Here is a 17,787-nt window from a genome sequence, read left to right on the forward strand (position 1 = left end):
TGTGCCTATAGTAGAGCTGCTACCTCTGTTTTTTTCTGCAAGGTGGAGACGTAGAGTCTTAGAAATGTAAAATCACTTCTATCCTTGAGACTATAAAGAGCTTCAACTGTGCTCCTGCTAAATAATTCGGTACTTTCAAAAAGGGAGATCTTCTATTATTATCTTTATTGTCTGAGGGATCCTAGATGCTTGTACCTATGAAAAACACCTTACGGCAGCAGCCGACATCATAATCCCTGCCACCACATCGGAATCATCAAGTGCAGCCTGTACTGAACTTCTTGCACTATGTTTACCTTCTGACATAACAGTCTTTAAGCTAATCCTGAACAACTTTTGGCAGTTTATCAAGTAGCTTTGAAAACCTAGCCCAGAAAAGGAAGCACTATTTACAGAACAAGGCTTGATAGTTGGCCACTCTAATTTGGAGGCTCACAGAAGAAAGGACCTTTATGACCCAAGAGATTCAGTTTCTTAAGACCCTCCTCACAAGGAGTGGTTCGGGGAGCTCTCTGTTTCAACTTCTTGAGCTGCTTGTACAACTAAGGACCTTGCGGTCAGGTGCTGATAGAAACAGTCCAACTCCTTGGCTGGGATCTCCTATCTGCCTTCCTGGAGGTGGCTGGGATAGACACTGAAGTGTGCCAGATAGTTTTTGCGACTTGAGAAAGCCCTTGCTCATAGGCAACACTAGTCTGCCTGATGTCATCGTGAGAAGTATATCTGTTATAGGGTGACCCTAGCCCTTTAAGAGGGAGCAGGGCCAATGGATTTGAGACTCGTCAGTAAGGTTACAATATCACGGAGGTTGCGGAAGTCACAAAATCCGTGACTTCCAGTGACCTCCGTGACACTGGGAACCCCTGCAGCTGAGCAAACGCCCTGTAGCGTGAAAAACTGCTATCTGAGTGAATTTGCTAGAGTGTACTAAGCATGCTCAGTAACATCTGCTGAAGCCAACAGAAGGAGACCCCTGCAGGAGCTCAGCCTCCGCTAACTGTGGGGTACCCCCTCTACAACTGCCTGGCTGCCACTGAGGGGGACCCTTGAGCTCTCCAGCCGCTGCCACTGGCAGGGACCGCCCCCAGCAGCTGCTCAGCCTCTGCAAGCAGCCGGTACTCTTGCCCCCCAGCTGCCTCTGGCAGTGGCAGAGGGACCCTGGAGCTACTTAGTGGCTGCTGGAAGGGCCCTCCCCAGAGCGCCCCAGTGCCAGCAACGCGAGGACTCCCACAACTAGCCACCTGCCACTGCCAGTGAGAACCCCTGAGCTCCCCAGCCACCAGCAATGTCAGCAGAAGGACCCCTGCAGCTGCTCAATGCTTTGAGCAGCTTCCTCCCTCCCTTCGCAGCTCCCAGTCACCTCCGACAGTGGCAGAGGGACCCCAGAGCTACTCAGCAGCTGCTGGAAGGGACCCCACCCCCAGCTCTCCAACTACTAGCAGAGGTGGCAGGGGGACTCTCTCCAGCTCCAGGGCAAAGGGGATCCTGCAGCTCCCAGATGCAGCAGGCTGAGGGAGGGGGAAGGGTACCGGACCATTTTCCCTCCCCATTTTGTCAGAGATTTTTTTAGTAAAAAAAAGTCAGGGACAGGTCACAGCTTCCATGATTTTTTGTTTATTGCCAGTGACCCATCCATGACTTTTACTAAAAAATATCCATGACAAAATCATAGCCTTACTCATCAGCTCACTTTGATTGGTCTTAAAGAAGGCACGTGAGAAAGCTGAAGCCAGAAGACCAAAGAGAGCTGAGGGATGTTCCCCTGTGAAAATGATCACCTAGCAGAAACTTGGGGGTTCCTGCTGGGAAGAGAAGGGTTACCTGCCAAGTGGAAGGGCTGGGATGGCTGTCCTGTCAGAAGAGGAAAAGGAACTTAGGCATGGCAGATTACACCTGAGAGTGGTATGTTTTATGTCAACAGACTACAAGATGTGGAATTTTAAGGACTATACACACTGAGATGAAAAACAAACTATGTTTGAGGACTTTTGTTATGGATGTTTTTACATTATGTTTTGGTAATAAACTGGTCCCAAAGAGGGTGTCAAGGCTGAATCCCCACTCTGGCACTTCAAGTGATTTTAAAATACTTGCTACTCCAGGCTTATATTACACTCCCAAGGTTACAGTTTTTCTCTGATCTTGGCTTGGAAAATGCTGCCACCACCCAAATGCAAAAAACCCCCCAACAACTCTTGAATCCAGGAAGGAGCACTTGGGAATTCCTCCCTGTGGGATACCCTCAAGCCCTTTCAATCCCTCTGGGGAAGAGCTGAGAAAGAAAAGAAAATTAGCTGTTGCCACCAGTTAATTAAACAAATATATGCACAAGCCTCTTAGGACACCAAATATCCAATCCTGTTCTTAAAAAAGGTAAATTTTATTAAAAACAAAAAGGAATAAAATACATCCTGAACTTGGGCTTTTGCTAGATTTTAAAAGCGTAATTCCAAAAATTAAGCACCCAAAATAGTTTTCTTGGGGGTTCAGCTTAAAGGTTACAAGCAAACAAAAGCCTCTGGGGTTAGCACAGAGGAGATCCACAAGCCAAAATAAAGAAATAAACCTGATCGTATCTAGCTAAACATTTCCTGTCCCAATAATTCCTTCTAGGTATGAAAGATAATTTTTCATACCTGGGTCAAACCTTACACAGCAGTCCTGCTTATAGCATTGCTGCTCTGTGTTACTTCTGGGCTGCAGGGACAACAGACGAAGGAAAAATTTATTTCCCAATTTTAAAAAGTTCTACCTTCCCATTGGCTCTTTTGGTCAGTTGCCTTCTTCCTTTTCTTTACCTGGCGGAATTCTAACACTTTACAGGTAAAGCAAGCACAAAACAGCTATCAAGAGGGATTTTACAGCTAACTTGGCTGGTTGGGTGTCCATAAAAGAGAGCTCTCTCCCCCCGCATTTATCACAGAGGGTTATTACTGAAGAAAGAGATCCTGATGTGCAGTTACTGAAAACTCTGCAGGGGAAAATGGAGGTGTGTCTATCATGCCATGGCCTGTCACAGGAGGGCATCCCAGGAAGCCGCTGCCTTGTGACAATATCCAACAACTTATGCGCCGTCTCCTGAATGACTTCTGGCAGTATATCAAGAATTTCCACAATTCTCCTTAATAGGTCTTTGAGCTTGTCATGTGAGGCCAAGGTGGGAGGATTGACTGCCCAGAAGAGCATAGTCACCTGGGTGCTCCTGGTGTAGGAAGTGATGATCGTCCTCCCCACACCGTTGATTTCTTCACCCTCTAGTAGTTGAAGGGGAGTATGTTGAGAGCTGGAAACAGTTGATTTGCTTCAGCCAGTACCGTGAAACTCTTTGGTCCCAGGATGTCCAATGCCACGTTACTCAGAACTGTGAAGGTTGTGATCAGTACTAGGGGCAACATGGTAAATGCTGAAAATGTCAGTGCTGAAGTCTGTACTGACAAGGACATTCCCAAGGTGGCAGGACCAGGGCAGTGCTGTCCTTGTGTTCTAAAGGAACCATTGTTGCCAATTTACCCTTCAGTAGTGGCATACCACAATGGTAGTCCAAGCTGTGATTCTCAGAGGATGATGCCTGAGGAGAGAAGTCTCTTACTCATTGTCAGTGAGCACAAATTGCACCTGGATCCTCCACTAGAGCCATGCTCTTTTCTTTCTCTCTCAGAAGTTACTGAGGCAGTAAAGGAGTAGGTCTGTAGGAAAAGGCAGCTCGGGAGCTAGGAATCAAGCTATAGCTCATTGAGGTGGAGACTCTCCTGCTACATGTTTCTCTGAAATAGCACAAGTGGAAGACAGCAAGGATTTTTTGAGCAGAAACAGTTTGTCACCTCCCTGCTCTTAAGAGTTCTTTTAAAAAATAAATGAGATTCAGACCAATGTTCTGTTATCTCACCATTTGTAGAGCGGCATGTAAGACAAAGGGAACACAATGTTTAAGGGCATGACAGAGCTGCAGGACAGACAGTTCTTGAAGCCGGTAACTGTTTCTGCCATGATAAGGACTGTAATCCACTCTAACTGGGGGGAGAAAGCGAGAGGACTAGGGGAAGAAAAGCTAATTATAAAGGTTGGCAAGAGGCAAAGGAAACAAACTAATTCTAGTTACAATAATATTGAAGGAGAACTACACTAAAACTTTGTCACATCGTGTAAGGACATGCACTCTACAAGTGTTCTGTCTCACAACCATCATCAGTAAAAAGGAAGCAAGTGGCTGTTGGGCCACCTCACCCTTCATAATCTCATCTACAGTGGACATGAAATCATGTATGATGCAGGCACTATCCCAATGGACACATTCAAAATGAATATAATCTCACATGCATGGGGCTCACGAACATCTAGATGGAACCTGTGCAGTCACCCAGAAAACCTCCATTACTTACTACAAAATGGAACACATCAGACTATAAAGTTTTCAAAGCTTGTAAAGTCTGATTAGCTGCAACCCTGTGTTGTCACTAATGGTCCTGCCTTCCCCACTTCCTTTCCCTCATCCACTTCAGAGTAAACAAGTACAACATTTCTAAAGTGGTCCAGTGGGTGGTATCAAGCACAAGTAGCAATGCCGTACCTATTAGCTCTGAGGAAGAGGAAGCAGGAGAGGCTGGGAGAACCACAGAGGATACCAGTCTTCCTCATTCCTTTTTATTGGACTGTTTAGCACCAGCGGGTTTTAGATGCACAGCAACAATTAGCTTACGTTGATGTGGTAGGAAAACACATAACCTGGTACAGGCAACCTCAGTAGCATGCAGTATAGCATTGAAAACTGGCATATACTGCATATATACTGGCATAGGCCTCTGTGCCAGGGAATCAGCAGGTGCTTTAATGGCATAGTAGCTATATTAGTGTCATGACACCTCTAATCAGGTCACTTTCAAGTAGTGAACCCAGCATCTCTGAATCTCAAAGCACGAGCCCTCCACTACTAGGAGCTAAAGGACCAAGTCCATCAGCTATGAGGCAATAAACTCAAACCTCTTTGGTATAACCATTAGAAGCACTCAAAGAGCCACTACTCAACAGTTTATTACACTGATTAATTCTATCTCACATACATACAGAGACAAGATCCTTACATAATGTCATATTACCACAGTATCTGAGTGGTTGGGAAGCTGCCTCATCCTATTGCCGGCTGACTAGGCAAATACTTTGGTGAGCACTGCCAGGCCTGAGGACTGCTTCTGAGCATTCATAGCCCTTGTTTAGTTTAAAATATTTATACTTTTATTTACATCTCTCCCTTATTTCAGTGTAGAATCCAGAAATGGAAGTGTTCTGTGACAGAAGGCAGTGCGACTCTGGGAGTGGATGGGTTGTTTTGTTTTTACACTCCCTTTACCCCAAACCAGTCTTTTTGCCACTTCTGCCCCTTTCATGTGGTAGTGGATCCTTAGGAGGCTGAGAGTTCTAGGGATTTATTTGGGAGGAAAAGGGCTGGGAAACAGTGTTGTCTGGAGCACCACAGAAAGTTAAATAGCAGTTTTTACTCAATCATTCAAAAGAGAGGGAGAGCTGGCCATAGTGAGCCATTGCTTAGCACTAACAGTCTGTCTGGCACTGTATAGTATACTAAAATATTGTAAACTTTTCAGAGCAGTCTAAATGCATCTGTTTATATGTCTTTAATGTAACTTTAGAAAATGTATTATTTTGCTTTGTTTTTTTATAACTCCAGCATCTGGGAAATTATCCTGAGGCAACAATCTTAGGCCTTTCTACAGTGCTTATCATTGCAGTATCTAAGTGTTACTATAATGGGGTGAACTCACTCTGTACTGGACAGGAAAGAGTTAACCCCTCCTTGTGGGCTGAGGAAGCCCTGTCCCCACAGCCCTACTGGGCATGCCTCAAGTGCAGTACTAGTATAAGACCGAGCAATTCAGCTTCGTCTGGGCTGCCCACCGGAGAGAAAGGACATCTGTTGCAGCTCCAGCCTCGGAGCCACAGCAGACCCCGAATGCGGAAGCCGGAGGCACCAATACCCCGGCAGATTCCCCGGTACGTGTAGACACTCCAGGGGCTTCGGAGCCACTGGGAACAGCCCAGGTAGAGGAAACTGGGAACCCTGAAACTGCCCAGACCACGGACGCAGGAGTCATGATCGGAAATAGCCACAGGGAGGGACTAACCATAATTCCGACCGTAGTCTGCATGTTGCGGCTGGATCCCCACTCAGCGGCAAGTGCCCAGGTCACCCTGCCTTGACTGCCACCCGCCTCCAGGTGACGGCCCACCACCCACTTCCAGGTGGCAACCTGAACCCTACTGACTTTGGCCATTAGGCCTTATTGCCCTGTGAACCAGGGCCAGTCTACTGACTCTGGCCGCTAGGCCTTACTGCCCTGCGAACCAGGGCCAGTCTATTGACTCTGGCCGCTAGGCCTTACTGCCCTGCAGACCAGGGTAACCCTATCAACTCTAGTCCTTAGGTCTCACTGCCTTGAGGTAACGGTCTGCTTGAGGGATGGTGTGAACTCACCCCACACTTCATGGGGAACCTCACCCCATCACAGTTACTACCAGAGTACTGAAACCTCTGAGCTATACTAATTTAAGTACAACAGTCTGTTAGTCTTAGCTTAATGTTGAATGTTTATTAGTGGTAAAGTGATTCACCACTATTTTTTTTTCCCCAGCAGCAGAAGCAAGCATGCAACTTAACTTTATTAAATTGTATTAACTATGTTTGTATAGCATCCAGCAAAATGAGTCCCAGAATGTGGTTGGAGCCTCTAGATGCTACAGTAAGACACAATTTTTGGTCAGAACTCCCTACAGCCATTTCCCACAGACCTTTTTAAAAATGTACTCCAAAGTTCTGGTAGGTCTGAATTTCAAGTGAGGAATTTATCATTTTCTGTGAGACCTCTTTTGGGAATTTAAAATATGCTTAGTTTCTCTTGGCTAAATCAAGATGCTCCATTTATTAATTTGAACACCTTTAGCATAGAAGATAAATGTAACAGTAAGATAATTTAAAAAAAATGGAAGGCAGATAAATCTAATGTTTGCCAAGTGGGCGAGGCCCCAGTTCCTAAGGGACAGTATTTTATTTTTAAGCTGTTATGGATACACTGACCAATAGGAAGCAGTGATAAGGGGAGATTACTTACTGTAATGGGAGGTTCTTCAAGATGTGTTGTCCCTATGTGTATTCCACACATGGGTATGCATGCACGCCACGCGCTCAAGTAGAATTCTTTAAAGCAGTGTCCATTCACCAATACAGGCGCAATAGCTCTTCTTGTGCTCCCAACCGAGGGCATAAGGGGCAGGTTAACACTTCTCCAGTTCCCTCTTATCACAAGATAACAGGATCTAAAGCAGAGGGGAAGGAGGGCAAGTAGTGGAAAACAGATAGGGACCACACACCTCAAAAACCTACGGTTACAGTAAGTAACCTCCCTTTCTTCTTCAAGTACTGGTCTCTGTGTGTATTCTACATATCGATGACTAGCAAGCAGTGCTCAGAGTAAAGAAGGGAGCAAGGATGTTTGAAGCAGAGAAGCCTGTACTACTGCTGTTCATATGGCCACATCCACAGCTGTGGCTTGAATGTGTAGTGCAAGGCAAATGTGTGGACAGAGCTCCAAGGTGCTGTTCTGCAGATGACTGCAGCAGAAGGTCCAATAAGGAGACTGTGGAGGCTGCTTGTGCTCATGTGGAATGAGTAGTAATATTTCCCAAAGGGAGAGGGGGAAGTTTATCTAGTACCCCTCTAGTATAAATCCCAAAACACACTTAGAAATCCTCTGTGACGTCTGTCCATGTGACCTTTCTACTATGGTGACAAAGTGTCTCAGTTTTTCTAAAGGGTTTAGTTCTCTGCAGGTAGAAAGCCAGGGCTCACCTGAGGTCAATGGAGTGAAATCTCTTGTCTCAAAGAAACGTGGTTTTGGAAGAAATACAGGTAAGTGGATCGATCATTTAACAGTACTCAACCAATCATGGGGAGAAATTTGGGGTATAACCTAAGGGAGACATTCTCTTTGTAGAATACTCTGTACAGGTGGTCTGCCATCATGGCTCTGAGCTCACTGACCAAAATGACTGCCACTAAGAATACCACTTTCATAGAGAGGTAGGTCACGGCAATGTTGCCGTAGGTTCGAAGGACAAACCTGTGAATATCGACAGGACACAGTTAAGGTCCCATTGAGACGTAGGTTTACTAACCCGTGGGAAGGTCCTGATAAGCCTTTTATAAATTGCACGGTAGTCAGGTGTATAAGACAGAATGTCTCTCCACCAGACAGAGGGAGACACTGATAGGACTGAAGTCTAAGCAGAAGAGATAGTCTAGGATGATCAGAATGTCCACAGTATCAGGCATATGGTGGTGGTGACATATCCAGGCCAAAAAAACCTGCGTTTCAGTTCAGTAGCAGGCTCTAGTAGAATCCATTCTACTTGGCTAAGGATTTCCTGGACAGAGATAGAGCATGAGTGTTCTATTTCCAATACCCACCCAAAATTCAGGCTGTGAGGTGGAGTGAGTCCAGGTTGTGGTGCCTGACTTCCCCCACCTGAGCAGATTCGGATAGAACTGTCTATACCAGTAGGCTGCCAGGAGGATGACAGTGGCCCTGTTGTGACACATCTCCAGTAGAAATTGTGGCAGCAGGAGGAAGGGAAGAAAGGCATATTTGAGGCGATCTGTCCACGGGAATAGGAGAACAACGCCTTGGGAATCATGGCCTATAGTTCTCCTGGAGGAGTAATACATGCAGAGCTTCCTGTTTGTCTGAGATGTAAAGTCATCCCATATGGGAGTACACCACTGTACAAATATGTTGGTTAGAACTGTCATATATCTCCCATTCATGTCTGTGGAGAAACTTCTGCTTAGCTTGTCTACCAAGGAGTTGTGAACGCCCAGAAGGTAGGCAGCCTGTATCGTAATGTGGTTTCCAAAACACCAGTTCCAAAAACCCTGACAGCTTCCAAGCAGAGGAAATGAGATTTTGCTCCTCCATTTGTTTATACAGACCACTATGGTGATATTGTCTGACATTATCTGTACACGGAATGCGCGTATGAGGGGAAGGAAGGCCTTGCACACGAAGTGGACTGCTCTTAGCTCCAGTAAGTTTGTATGTAGTTTGTCCTTTCTTGTGGTCCAGGTACCCTGAATAGTATTGTGATCCATGTGAGCACCTCACCTTCTAAGGGGGTTATCTGTCAGGATGGTGGCCTGCAGTGTGTTAGGGCTGAAGGGAATCCCTACCATGATCTTGTGTGGCTAGGACCACCAACTGAGGGAGATGAGAGTTCTGATAGGAACAGTGACATGAGAGTCAATATGATCTCACTTGGTTGATAAGTTAAATGAAACCAAGCTTATAGACAGGGCATGTGGAGTCTGGCAAATAGTGTCACATAGGTGCATGCAGCCATGTGACCTAACAAAGAAAGGCAGTTTTGTTCCATAGCTTGCAGTGTGCATGTCAGGTGAGAGATCAAATTGCTCTTTATGAGGAACCTGCCTGTGAGGAGAAGGGCTTTTTTTTTGGGAGGGGGGAGATTTCAGCTGTGCTCCTATAATAGTTTTATAGCCTTGTAGGTGATCAAATGAGCTTTTCTTCATTTATGTTAACCCTATGGTAGCAAGAAACTATCCAATAAATTCTGTGGATGACATGACTTCCTGATGAGATTGGCCCACCAGGAGCTAGTCATCTAGGTATGGAAACACCATGTAGCCCTGACATCACATCTGGGCTGCTACTACAGTGAGCACTTTCGGGAATACCTTGAGTGCCACAGCAAGCCCAAAGGGAGGAGACAAAACTGGTAGTGATCTTGGGTGACCATAAAGCATATGAATTTCTTGTGAGATAGGTGAATATTAATGTGGAAATATGCATCCTTCATGTCAAGAGCCACAAACCACACACCCTCCTGAAGGGAAGGGATTATCAGTGCCAGCATAATCATCCTGGACTTCAGCTTTCAAATAAACATGTTGAGTTGTCAAAGATCAAGGACAGGTCTCCATCTGCTGTCTTTTTTGGGGATTAGGGAATATGGAGAGTAGTGCCCTATTCCATGGCAGTGAGGCAGGACATATTCTACTGCTCCTCAATTTAAGAGGGATTCCAACTCTTGCTGAAAAATCATTTGATGAGAGAGTGGTCCCTGGAGAAGGACCGGGGAGATGGGAAAGAAAGGAACTGTGGAGTATCCTAGATGGATAATCTCCAGCACCCAACTCTGTGGTGATCTTGTCCTAGGTGTGGGTGAAAAGGATAAGATGACCTCTTAACTTGACTAGGGGAGGTGTAGGTTCCATCAGTGGTGGTAAGCAGTCTTAACCTGCATGTCAAAAATGGCCTTTGGCCTGCAGTTGGGAATAAGCAGACACTGTGGAAGTAGGAGCATAAAAACGGGATGTCTGGATCCTCTGCCATTTGCATAGAGGCTCAGGTGCATGTTGGTAACATGAAGCATGTGCAGAGGGCAGTCATGGCCTAAAAGGCTCTCTCTGGTGTCTCCTCCTGGGTACTGCAATATAAATCCCAAAGAAGCACAGAGTGAACCTTGAGTCCTTTAGCAAGTGAAGGGACTCATCCATCTTTTTATTAAAAAGGTTGGACTAGTTGAAAGCGAGTTTTGGGATACTGTCTTGGACCTCTCTAGGAAAGCCCAATGACTGGAACCACGAGTCCCTTTGCATGCCCAGGCCTGTGGCCAAACTTCTGGATGCAGTATTTGTGGCATCTCCCACAGATTAGAGTGCCACCTTTGTCACTATTTTCTTTTGTCCAGAAAAGATTGGAAATGGGCTCGGTCTTCCATAGTAGTTGAAGTCTGCATGTCTGACATAGGCGTTGAAATCGTATTTTGCTAATAAAGCCTGGTAATTAGCTATATAAAACTGCAGACCTGCAGAGGAGACGACCTTCCTACCTAGGAGATCCAGTCTCTTTGAGCCCTTCTCGTCAGGGGTAAGTTTTTGGTAGTGAAACCTAGTTCTTTCCATCACTGCCTGTACCAACAGCGAGTTAGGAGCAATATGGGAAAACAAAGTCAGCTCCCTTGGCAGGAACAAAGTAGTATTTTATGGCCCTTTAAGGTGCAAGGTCACAAGATGCAAGTGTGTGCCAAACAACTCTGACCGAATCTAATATGGCCTCATGACTGAAAAGGCTACTCTGGTCAGTCCTTGTGGTTGGAAAACATTCAAGATCTGGTACTGAGGGACCTGGACCTCTTCCAGTGGGATCTGTAGATCATTAGCAACCCTTTGCAACAGCTCCTGGTATTGCCAGTGGTCATTTGGCAATGGCAGCATCATCTGGGGATGATGAGGAAGTCTCCAATCAGTATTATTATCGGTACCATTGGAACCGGTTCTGATACTTCCTCCTCATACACCAACGAAGCTGGCTGGTGAGAGGGGGAGGAGCGGTACGACTCCTAGGAGTGGTCCAGGTGTCTCCTGCAGGAGTTCCAAGGGCCCCAGTGAAGTCAAAAGGAGGGGTCCATTGGACTCAGTGGTCCCCAACGAGTTCATATCTGGAGCACTGGTAGGTATAGCCTCTCTGACGACTGTCAGGATTTCTGTGCTTTCTCAGAGATAATGGTGCCTCGAACTCCTCTGATTCAGGTGAAGATTTCATTGGTATCAGTAGCACAGTCTGTACTGGAGTGCTCCTGCCCAGGGAACATAACTGCTCTCAAGACATCCGTATTGATTCCTACTCTGGGGTAAGGACATAACTCAGGAGGGCAAGGCGCAAGAGAAATGGAGACTGCAGGTAAGGGAGAAATATATCCTCTAGGGATTACGAAGGTCTCCATGCTGCCCCGAGTCCAGGGAGTTCCAGCTGGGACATCTGAAGGACCTGGCTCGTCTATCTTCACTGGTTGCTCTTTGGATAAATGAGGCAGTATGAATGATGGGACTGCCAAGCATCCGCCTTTTCGCTTTGATCCCACTGTCACACCAGAACCAGGAGGATCCCTCTTTTTTCATATTTTGCCTTCTGATCTGGGAGCCTTCAGCAGAGCTGATTCCATGGGTTCCACCTTTGTCGTCTCACCCAGCCTGGACTGGCTCAGGAAGGAAACATATTTCTTATGGACATTCCTCTGCAGGGATCTGCCCTCGCACCATGAGAGTGCCCCTTACTCTCATGGGGAGCCCTGTAGGACAGTGGCTCTCAAACTTTTTTTTTTTTTAAACTGGTGACCTCTTTCACAAAGCAAGCCTCTGAGTGTGACCCGCCCCCTTATAAATTAAAAACACTTTTTTATATATTTAACATCATTATAAATGCTGGAGGTAAAGCGGGATTTCGGGTGGAGGTTGACAGCTTGCAACCCCTCATGTAATAAATTTGCAACCCCCTGAGGGGTCCCGATCTCCAGTTTGAGAACCCCTGTTGTAGGAGTCTCCTCTCCACTTTGATGGTAAAGACTTTACTCCAAGGCTCGTGCTTGCAGGGGTGCTGCTAGTCAATTGAGGCTAATGTACAAGGCGGTCTCCAGAGCCCGGGTGAGAGCAAGGCCTCATAGCCTCCTCCATCAGAAACTTCCTAAGACAGAGCTCTTGTACCTCTCTAATTATTGCACCTTGCTGATAGCTTCTCCCAGACAGCACAGGCACTGTTGATGCTCATCACTGCTGAGAAGAAGCGAGGGCAGGACACTTCTGAATCTTGGGACTTTGGGCACAGTCCCAGGAAGGATTGTCCCTGGAATTTGGGGGGGGGGGGAGGAGGAGAAGAGATACAAGGGAATTTATCCTACACCCACAATAACCTTAGGAGAACTAAAACTACAAAACTAGATATCAAAACTATTTAGACCGAGTTTACTTTGCAGGTTACACACTGAAGGCGGACACAATTTCAACTCAGACCACGCAGCAGTAAAAAGGACCTGCACCACCCCTTATACCCTTGGTCGGAAGCACGAGCTATCAACAGACACTGCTTTGAATAATTTCCAGGGGGCTCCTGATGCAGAGGGGGCGTGGTGGAGGGATACTTGTATAGGGAGCCACTTCCCTTGTCTGCTCAACTCCTGTGTATCCACACACCCCTGAGCCTCATACCCCCAGCTTCTCTTTGCTTCCCCACAGAAACCATTTTTTGCAAGGAAGCAAAGAAAATCTGCAAGGGGGTGGGGGGGCATTTTTATGTTGCACCATAGTGGTGCAGAATTTCCCTAGGATAGCTTTTCTACATTTATGGTAAAAGACTACTTACCTATACAGTTTTTGGATCGCATGGGCTGCATTTTTTCTAACATAAGGAGATAAATCAGCAGAAGCTTCTTTAATAGCAAGCATCATAATAGGAACAATAATTGGCACACGAATACTAGATAAAACTCTCAAAGCACTTGCACGGATTAACTGATTAGGATCCTAAAAAGAATGGAAACAAAACAATATAAGTAATACTGCAAAAATTTATCATTATTAAACATGTAGTGAATAATGCAATGACTGAGGACATATTAAGCCACATGAATGCCATATTTTTCTTTTACTGTTATTAGTCTGGCTTTAATTTCAAGTTCACATTGCTATCATGCAAATTTATGTGAAACTTGGCAAAAGAAAGTTTCAACAATCTGAAGAATACTGCATATATTATGAGGAGCTGCTAGACACAATATCACATTAACAAATTTTATGTATGCTAATGAAAATAGAAAAAATGAAGGCAAAGGAAGATGAAGGAGAGAGAATTGTTACAAAATATAATAATTTTTTCTATTTATAATTTTAAAGTCTTTCACAAATTCAGGCATTTTTAAAGTTGTACAACCCAGATCAATCTTAATATTACATACAGCTTCCCTATACGTCAAAATTGTCAAATAGAAAAAATAAATTAAACATGAATGCTGCAACAGAAAGAGATGCCTTTTCTAACATCTTCGCCTTTTCAGCAATAAATCCTTTTTAATCATTCAATTTTTTTTTTTAAACAATGAAATGCCCTTCTCCTACAATCAGCGGGGATGAATCTTGAACAGACTACAGCGGATGTACGTAGTACCCTGGTGCAGAGTGGGAAGAGATGGACATAAAAGCATATGCATAACAGGAGGGGGTTGCTGCTGTTGCCCCAGATCTGCTGCCTTCCCACCGGCTGACGATAGGGGAACAGGCTAGCCAGATGGCCATTGCCCCCTCTCACATATTTAAATTCACCTTGGAATTTCAAAAGTCTCTTGTTCCACTAGTTACTGCTCCAGCAAGCATCACCTGTCAAGGCATACCAGATGCTACTACACACAGACAATACCAGGAGAGGATGGGAATGACAGACAGCACAGGAAAAGCAAGTAGTAGTGGAGTGGAAGAGGCATTTATATACTGGGACCCCACCATTCCCACCTCTCTGGGAGGCACTCAAGTATCAGGACCCCATCCTCCTTGGGAGCTGCACAGGAGTCAGGCTGCTGCAGTGGGACTATGTCCTGTTTCTCCTTACTCCTGCCCACATGGGCCCCCCTGCCAGTGACAAACTCTGGGAACCATGCTGGAGGCACCATGGGGGAATGGAGGCTGCTGCTGCTCCACCTGAAGCTGCCAGGAACAAATGAACGACTGAGAAGTGTGGGAACCATTGCTCACTCAACTTAACAGGGTATCTGGGTGATCCAATTGGACACTGGGAACAAAGCTTCAGGTACAGTCTGATGCAAAAAACTCCATTGCCTCCAGATCTTTCAGGGTTTAAGAGGCTAGTTTAGTGGACTTTTCCAAATTTAGAGTTAAGAAAAGATTTCAGCATGTTCAGCCCATCCTTGAGTATCAAATGATAAGATATGCAATATCTCTCTGGTACACCCTGGATTTGCTTCATCTACAATCCCAGGGCACCTCACATGCTTGGCTTTTATGTTGCAGGCTAATTGGACTTGCTGACCCCTGTATGAGGTTCTTATTAAGGAAGCTCTTGGAGGGTTGGTTCAGACACAAACACAATAGATGTAGGGGAGACAGGCACCCTATAACTGCACTGGGTTTACTGATCACATATTTCAGAATAATGCAGTTCTGGGGGTGTGCAGGCAGCTTTATGCAAAACAGCATTTGTTGTGCCTTTTCTGGCTTTCAGAATTAGCAAGCTGGTGCCAGAGGCAGCCAAGAACTGCTCAAGGTGTGCACTGAATGTACAATTTAAGAAAGGATCAGTGTCTTTAAAATACAGGTATTCAAAAAGTGAATAAGCAGGAAAAGGGATTATGGCTGAATTAAGAGAATTCATGGATTAACAATTATGTCTTGTGAAGGCAGTCAAACAATTTTGGAGCTAGGCCCTATATTCTTCCCTAGGAATGGCAGCTGCCCCACCCGGTATAAATTCACAGCAGTCATGAGAAAGCTGTCATAGGTTTCAATCCTAAAAATTTTGGTACATGTTCCTTTAGGATTGGGTTAGTGTTGTCCGCAGTTCCAGGTTTGACTTTCAGCAGGTCCAGGCAATTGGGCACTGGAAATCAGAACGTTACAGGGCCTATGTTCATCGTAATATTGGGTTGCTAGGACAGGCTAGGGGACAACACTAACCCTGTCTGCCATTTGCGGTTGCAGGAGACATTGAGAAAAAAGAGTCAATATCTGGATCTGTGGGCACACTAACATGCATTAGACCAAAAAGAAGGCTGCTGGATCAGCAGCTAATTTTCTAAGGCTGAAGCCATATGCCTTCAATGGTATGGCGAAAGAGGCATTTTATGGGATCAGATCATGCCCCTTCTGCACTCAGTGATGCCTGAGCTGCAGCCATCAAATGCCATGATTACTCACTTTGGTGTAGCCCATAGAGCCAGCTTAGCATTTTATTTTACTTAGCAGTAATGTAAGGAATCTAAAGACTTGTATTCTCTGAGACATTGGCTTAAGCAGGTTAGCATAAGTGAAGCATAGGTCTATGACCCTTATCATAGATAAAACTGCCTGACAGTTAACTTAGATTTTGGGGAACTGGTAATAGCTTTCTTGAGAGAAGATTTGGTACATAACCGCAGGAACACTAATTGATACTAGGCTTTCAAGAAAGTCATTGATAGATGTTTAACCAAAAATTAGCTTTTGCAATAGCCGACATATATGATAATGAGCTAAGAGGCACTCATATGTTAAACTATAGGATATAGGCGCCAAATATTAGGTTAGATATGGACACGGGAGGCTGGGCATCTGAATTATTCTTCATGACAGTCCCCAAGGTCCTCTAATAGGTCAGGCCACCAGGTAGGAGATGTTAGGATAGAGATATTCAGGCCTGTCTGCAAAGGCCTATACTTCAAGACTTTAGGTGTATTTTTATTACTTAGCTAGTTATAAAAGGTTTAAAAAAAGAATCAAAAATCACTGTCTGTGTAGTGGCCTTCTCTTGTTGTAACAGTCTAAGGCCTGGTTCTTTAGCAGCCATAAACTGAGAAATGTATGGTCACGTCCTCACATTCCAAACTAGTCATGTTAAAGTAAGGCAATCTGGAACTTTTAGAAAGGTGATTCAATCTATCACCTCCAAAAAAAGGGAAGAACCTAGAAAATGTAAAAGAAAACTTAGCTTGATCTCATCCTGTCTGGCAAGAACTCACTTATAAATAAACACAGCTAAAAATCCCCTTATGTCTGTATAAATGTAGTTGTAAAATCCTTATTTCTGTATTGTTTTGTATGTTTATTTGCATGGTCTCTGTCTGGTTCTGTGATTGTTTCTATCTGCTGTATAATTAATTTTGCTAGGTGTAAACTAATTAAGGTGGTGGAATATAATTGGTTAGCTAATCATGTTACAATACATTAGAATTGGTTAAGTAAATTTTAGTAGAATAATTGGTTAAGGGATAGCTGAAAATATTACTATATAAAATTAGGGGCAAACAAGAAGTAAGTTGGGATTCGAAAAATAAGGAAAAGAAACAAATTTAAGCATGCTAAAAGTTCACCCCAATAAACATCAAATTGTTTGCACCTTCGGACTTCAGATATCGTTGCTCTCTGTTCATGCAAAAAGAACCAGGAAAGGATCAGAGTAAAGAAATAAGCTCTCTAACAGGAGAGGGCAAGTTTTCATCAGTGACCCTTAAGTTCTTCACTGTCATCATCCTTCAATGACCTTTGGCCACTGGGGTCTGGACCATCAGACTCATTTGGCATGCAAGGGACAGGGCTGGTCCTTTGTCTCTTACCACCAGATCCCCAAGGAAAGGTGAGAGTATAAGAGCATATGCAAGGAATGACACCAAAAAATAATCTTCATATTATATTACTGCTATTTGTTTGGGTGGTTTCACATTTGCTTGTCTTTACAGATTATGTTAACAAAACTGGCTAAGGCTTTGCTGTGTCCTCAGCGTGAGTGTCTTTGCTATACACAATAGGGTTCCCCACGAGACACTAAACTTCTCAAATTTAATTCTGTTGCATCCGATTCTGGTACTAGAACCTCTCCCTCACATCTACCCCTTATTAAATCAGTACTAATTAGAAGCCAATGCAATTATTAACCATTGAAAAAATCAGGCCACATTAGAGAAAATTACTTCTGGGCTTGTAACAAATTGAATTTAAATATTCAGATCCAGAGGGATGTGGAGTTGATTAGGCAGTTATGACCACACACTTTATGGTTTGCTCAGAGATGCTCAGAAGGCAAATTTGGCAGGGAGCCATTGAGCCAGCCCACGTCAACAGTGCCCCCCAAAAATTTTGGTAATTTTGGAAGTTAGTAGTTCAGTAATCACACAGAAAGACAGCCGATTCACTAGGCCCAATATTTTTTTTTTTAGGGACAACTTAAT

At 44.6% G+C, this 17,787-nt stretch overlaps 1 protein-coding gene across 2 annotated transcripts in view; it reads right to left on the bottom strand.

Moving 5' to 3' along the window:
* Positions 1-17,787, bottom strand: part of AP3B1 (adaptor related protein complex 3 subunit beta 1) — a 312,676-nt gene that overhangs the window by 241,129 nt on the left and 53,760 nt on the right. For both annotated transcript variants that reach the window (XM_030566153.1, XM_030566152.1), the window contains exon 5: positions 13,221-13,381. In XM_030566153.1, the coding sequence (XP_030422013.1) occupies positions 13,221-13,381 (161 nt within the window). The remainder of the gene's footprint in view (positions 1-13,220; positions 13,382-17,787) is intronic.

Source organism: Gopherus evgoodei, chromosome 6 (assembly GCF_007399415.2).
Source record: "Gopherus evgoodei ecotype Sinaloan lineage chromosome 6, rGopEvg1_v1.p, whole genome shotgun sequence".
NCBI lineage: Eukaryota > Metazoa > Chordata > Testudines > Testudinidae > Gopherus > Gopherus evgoodei.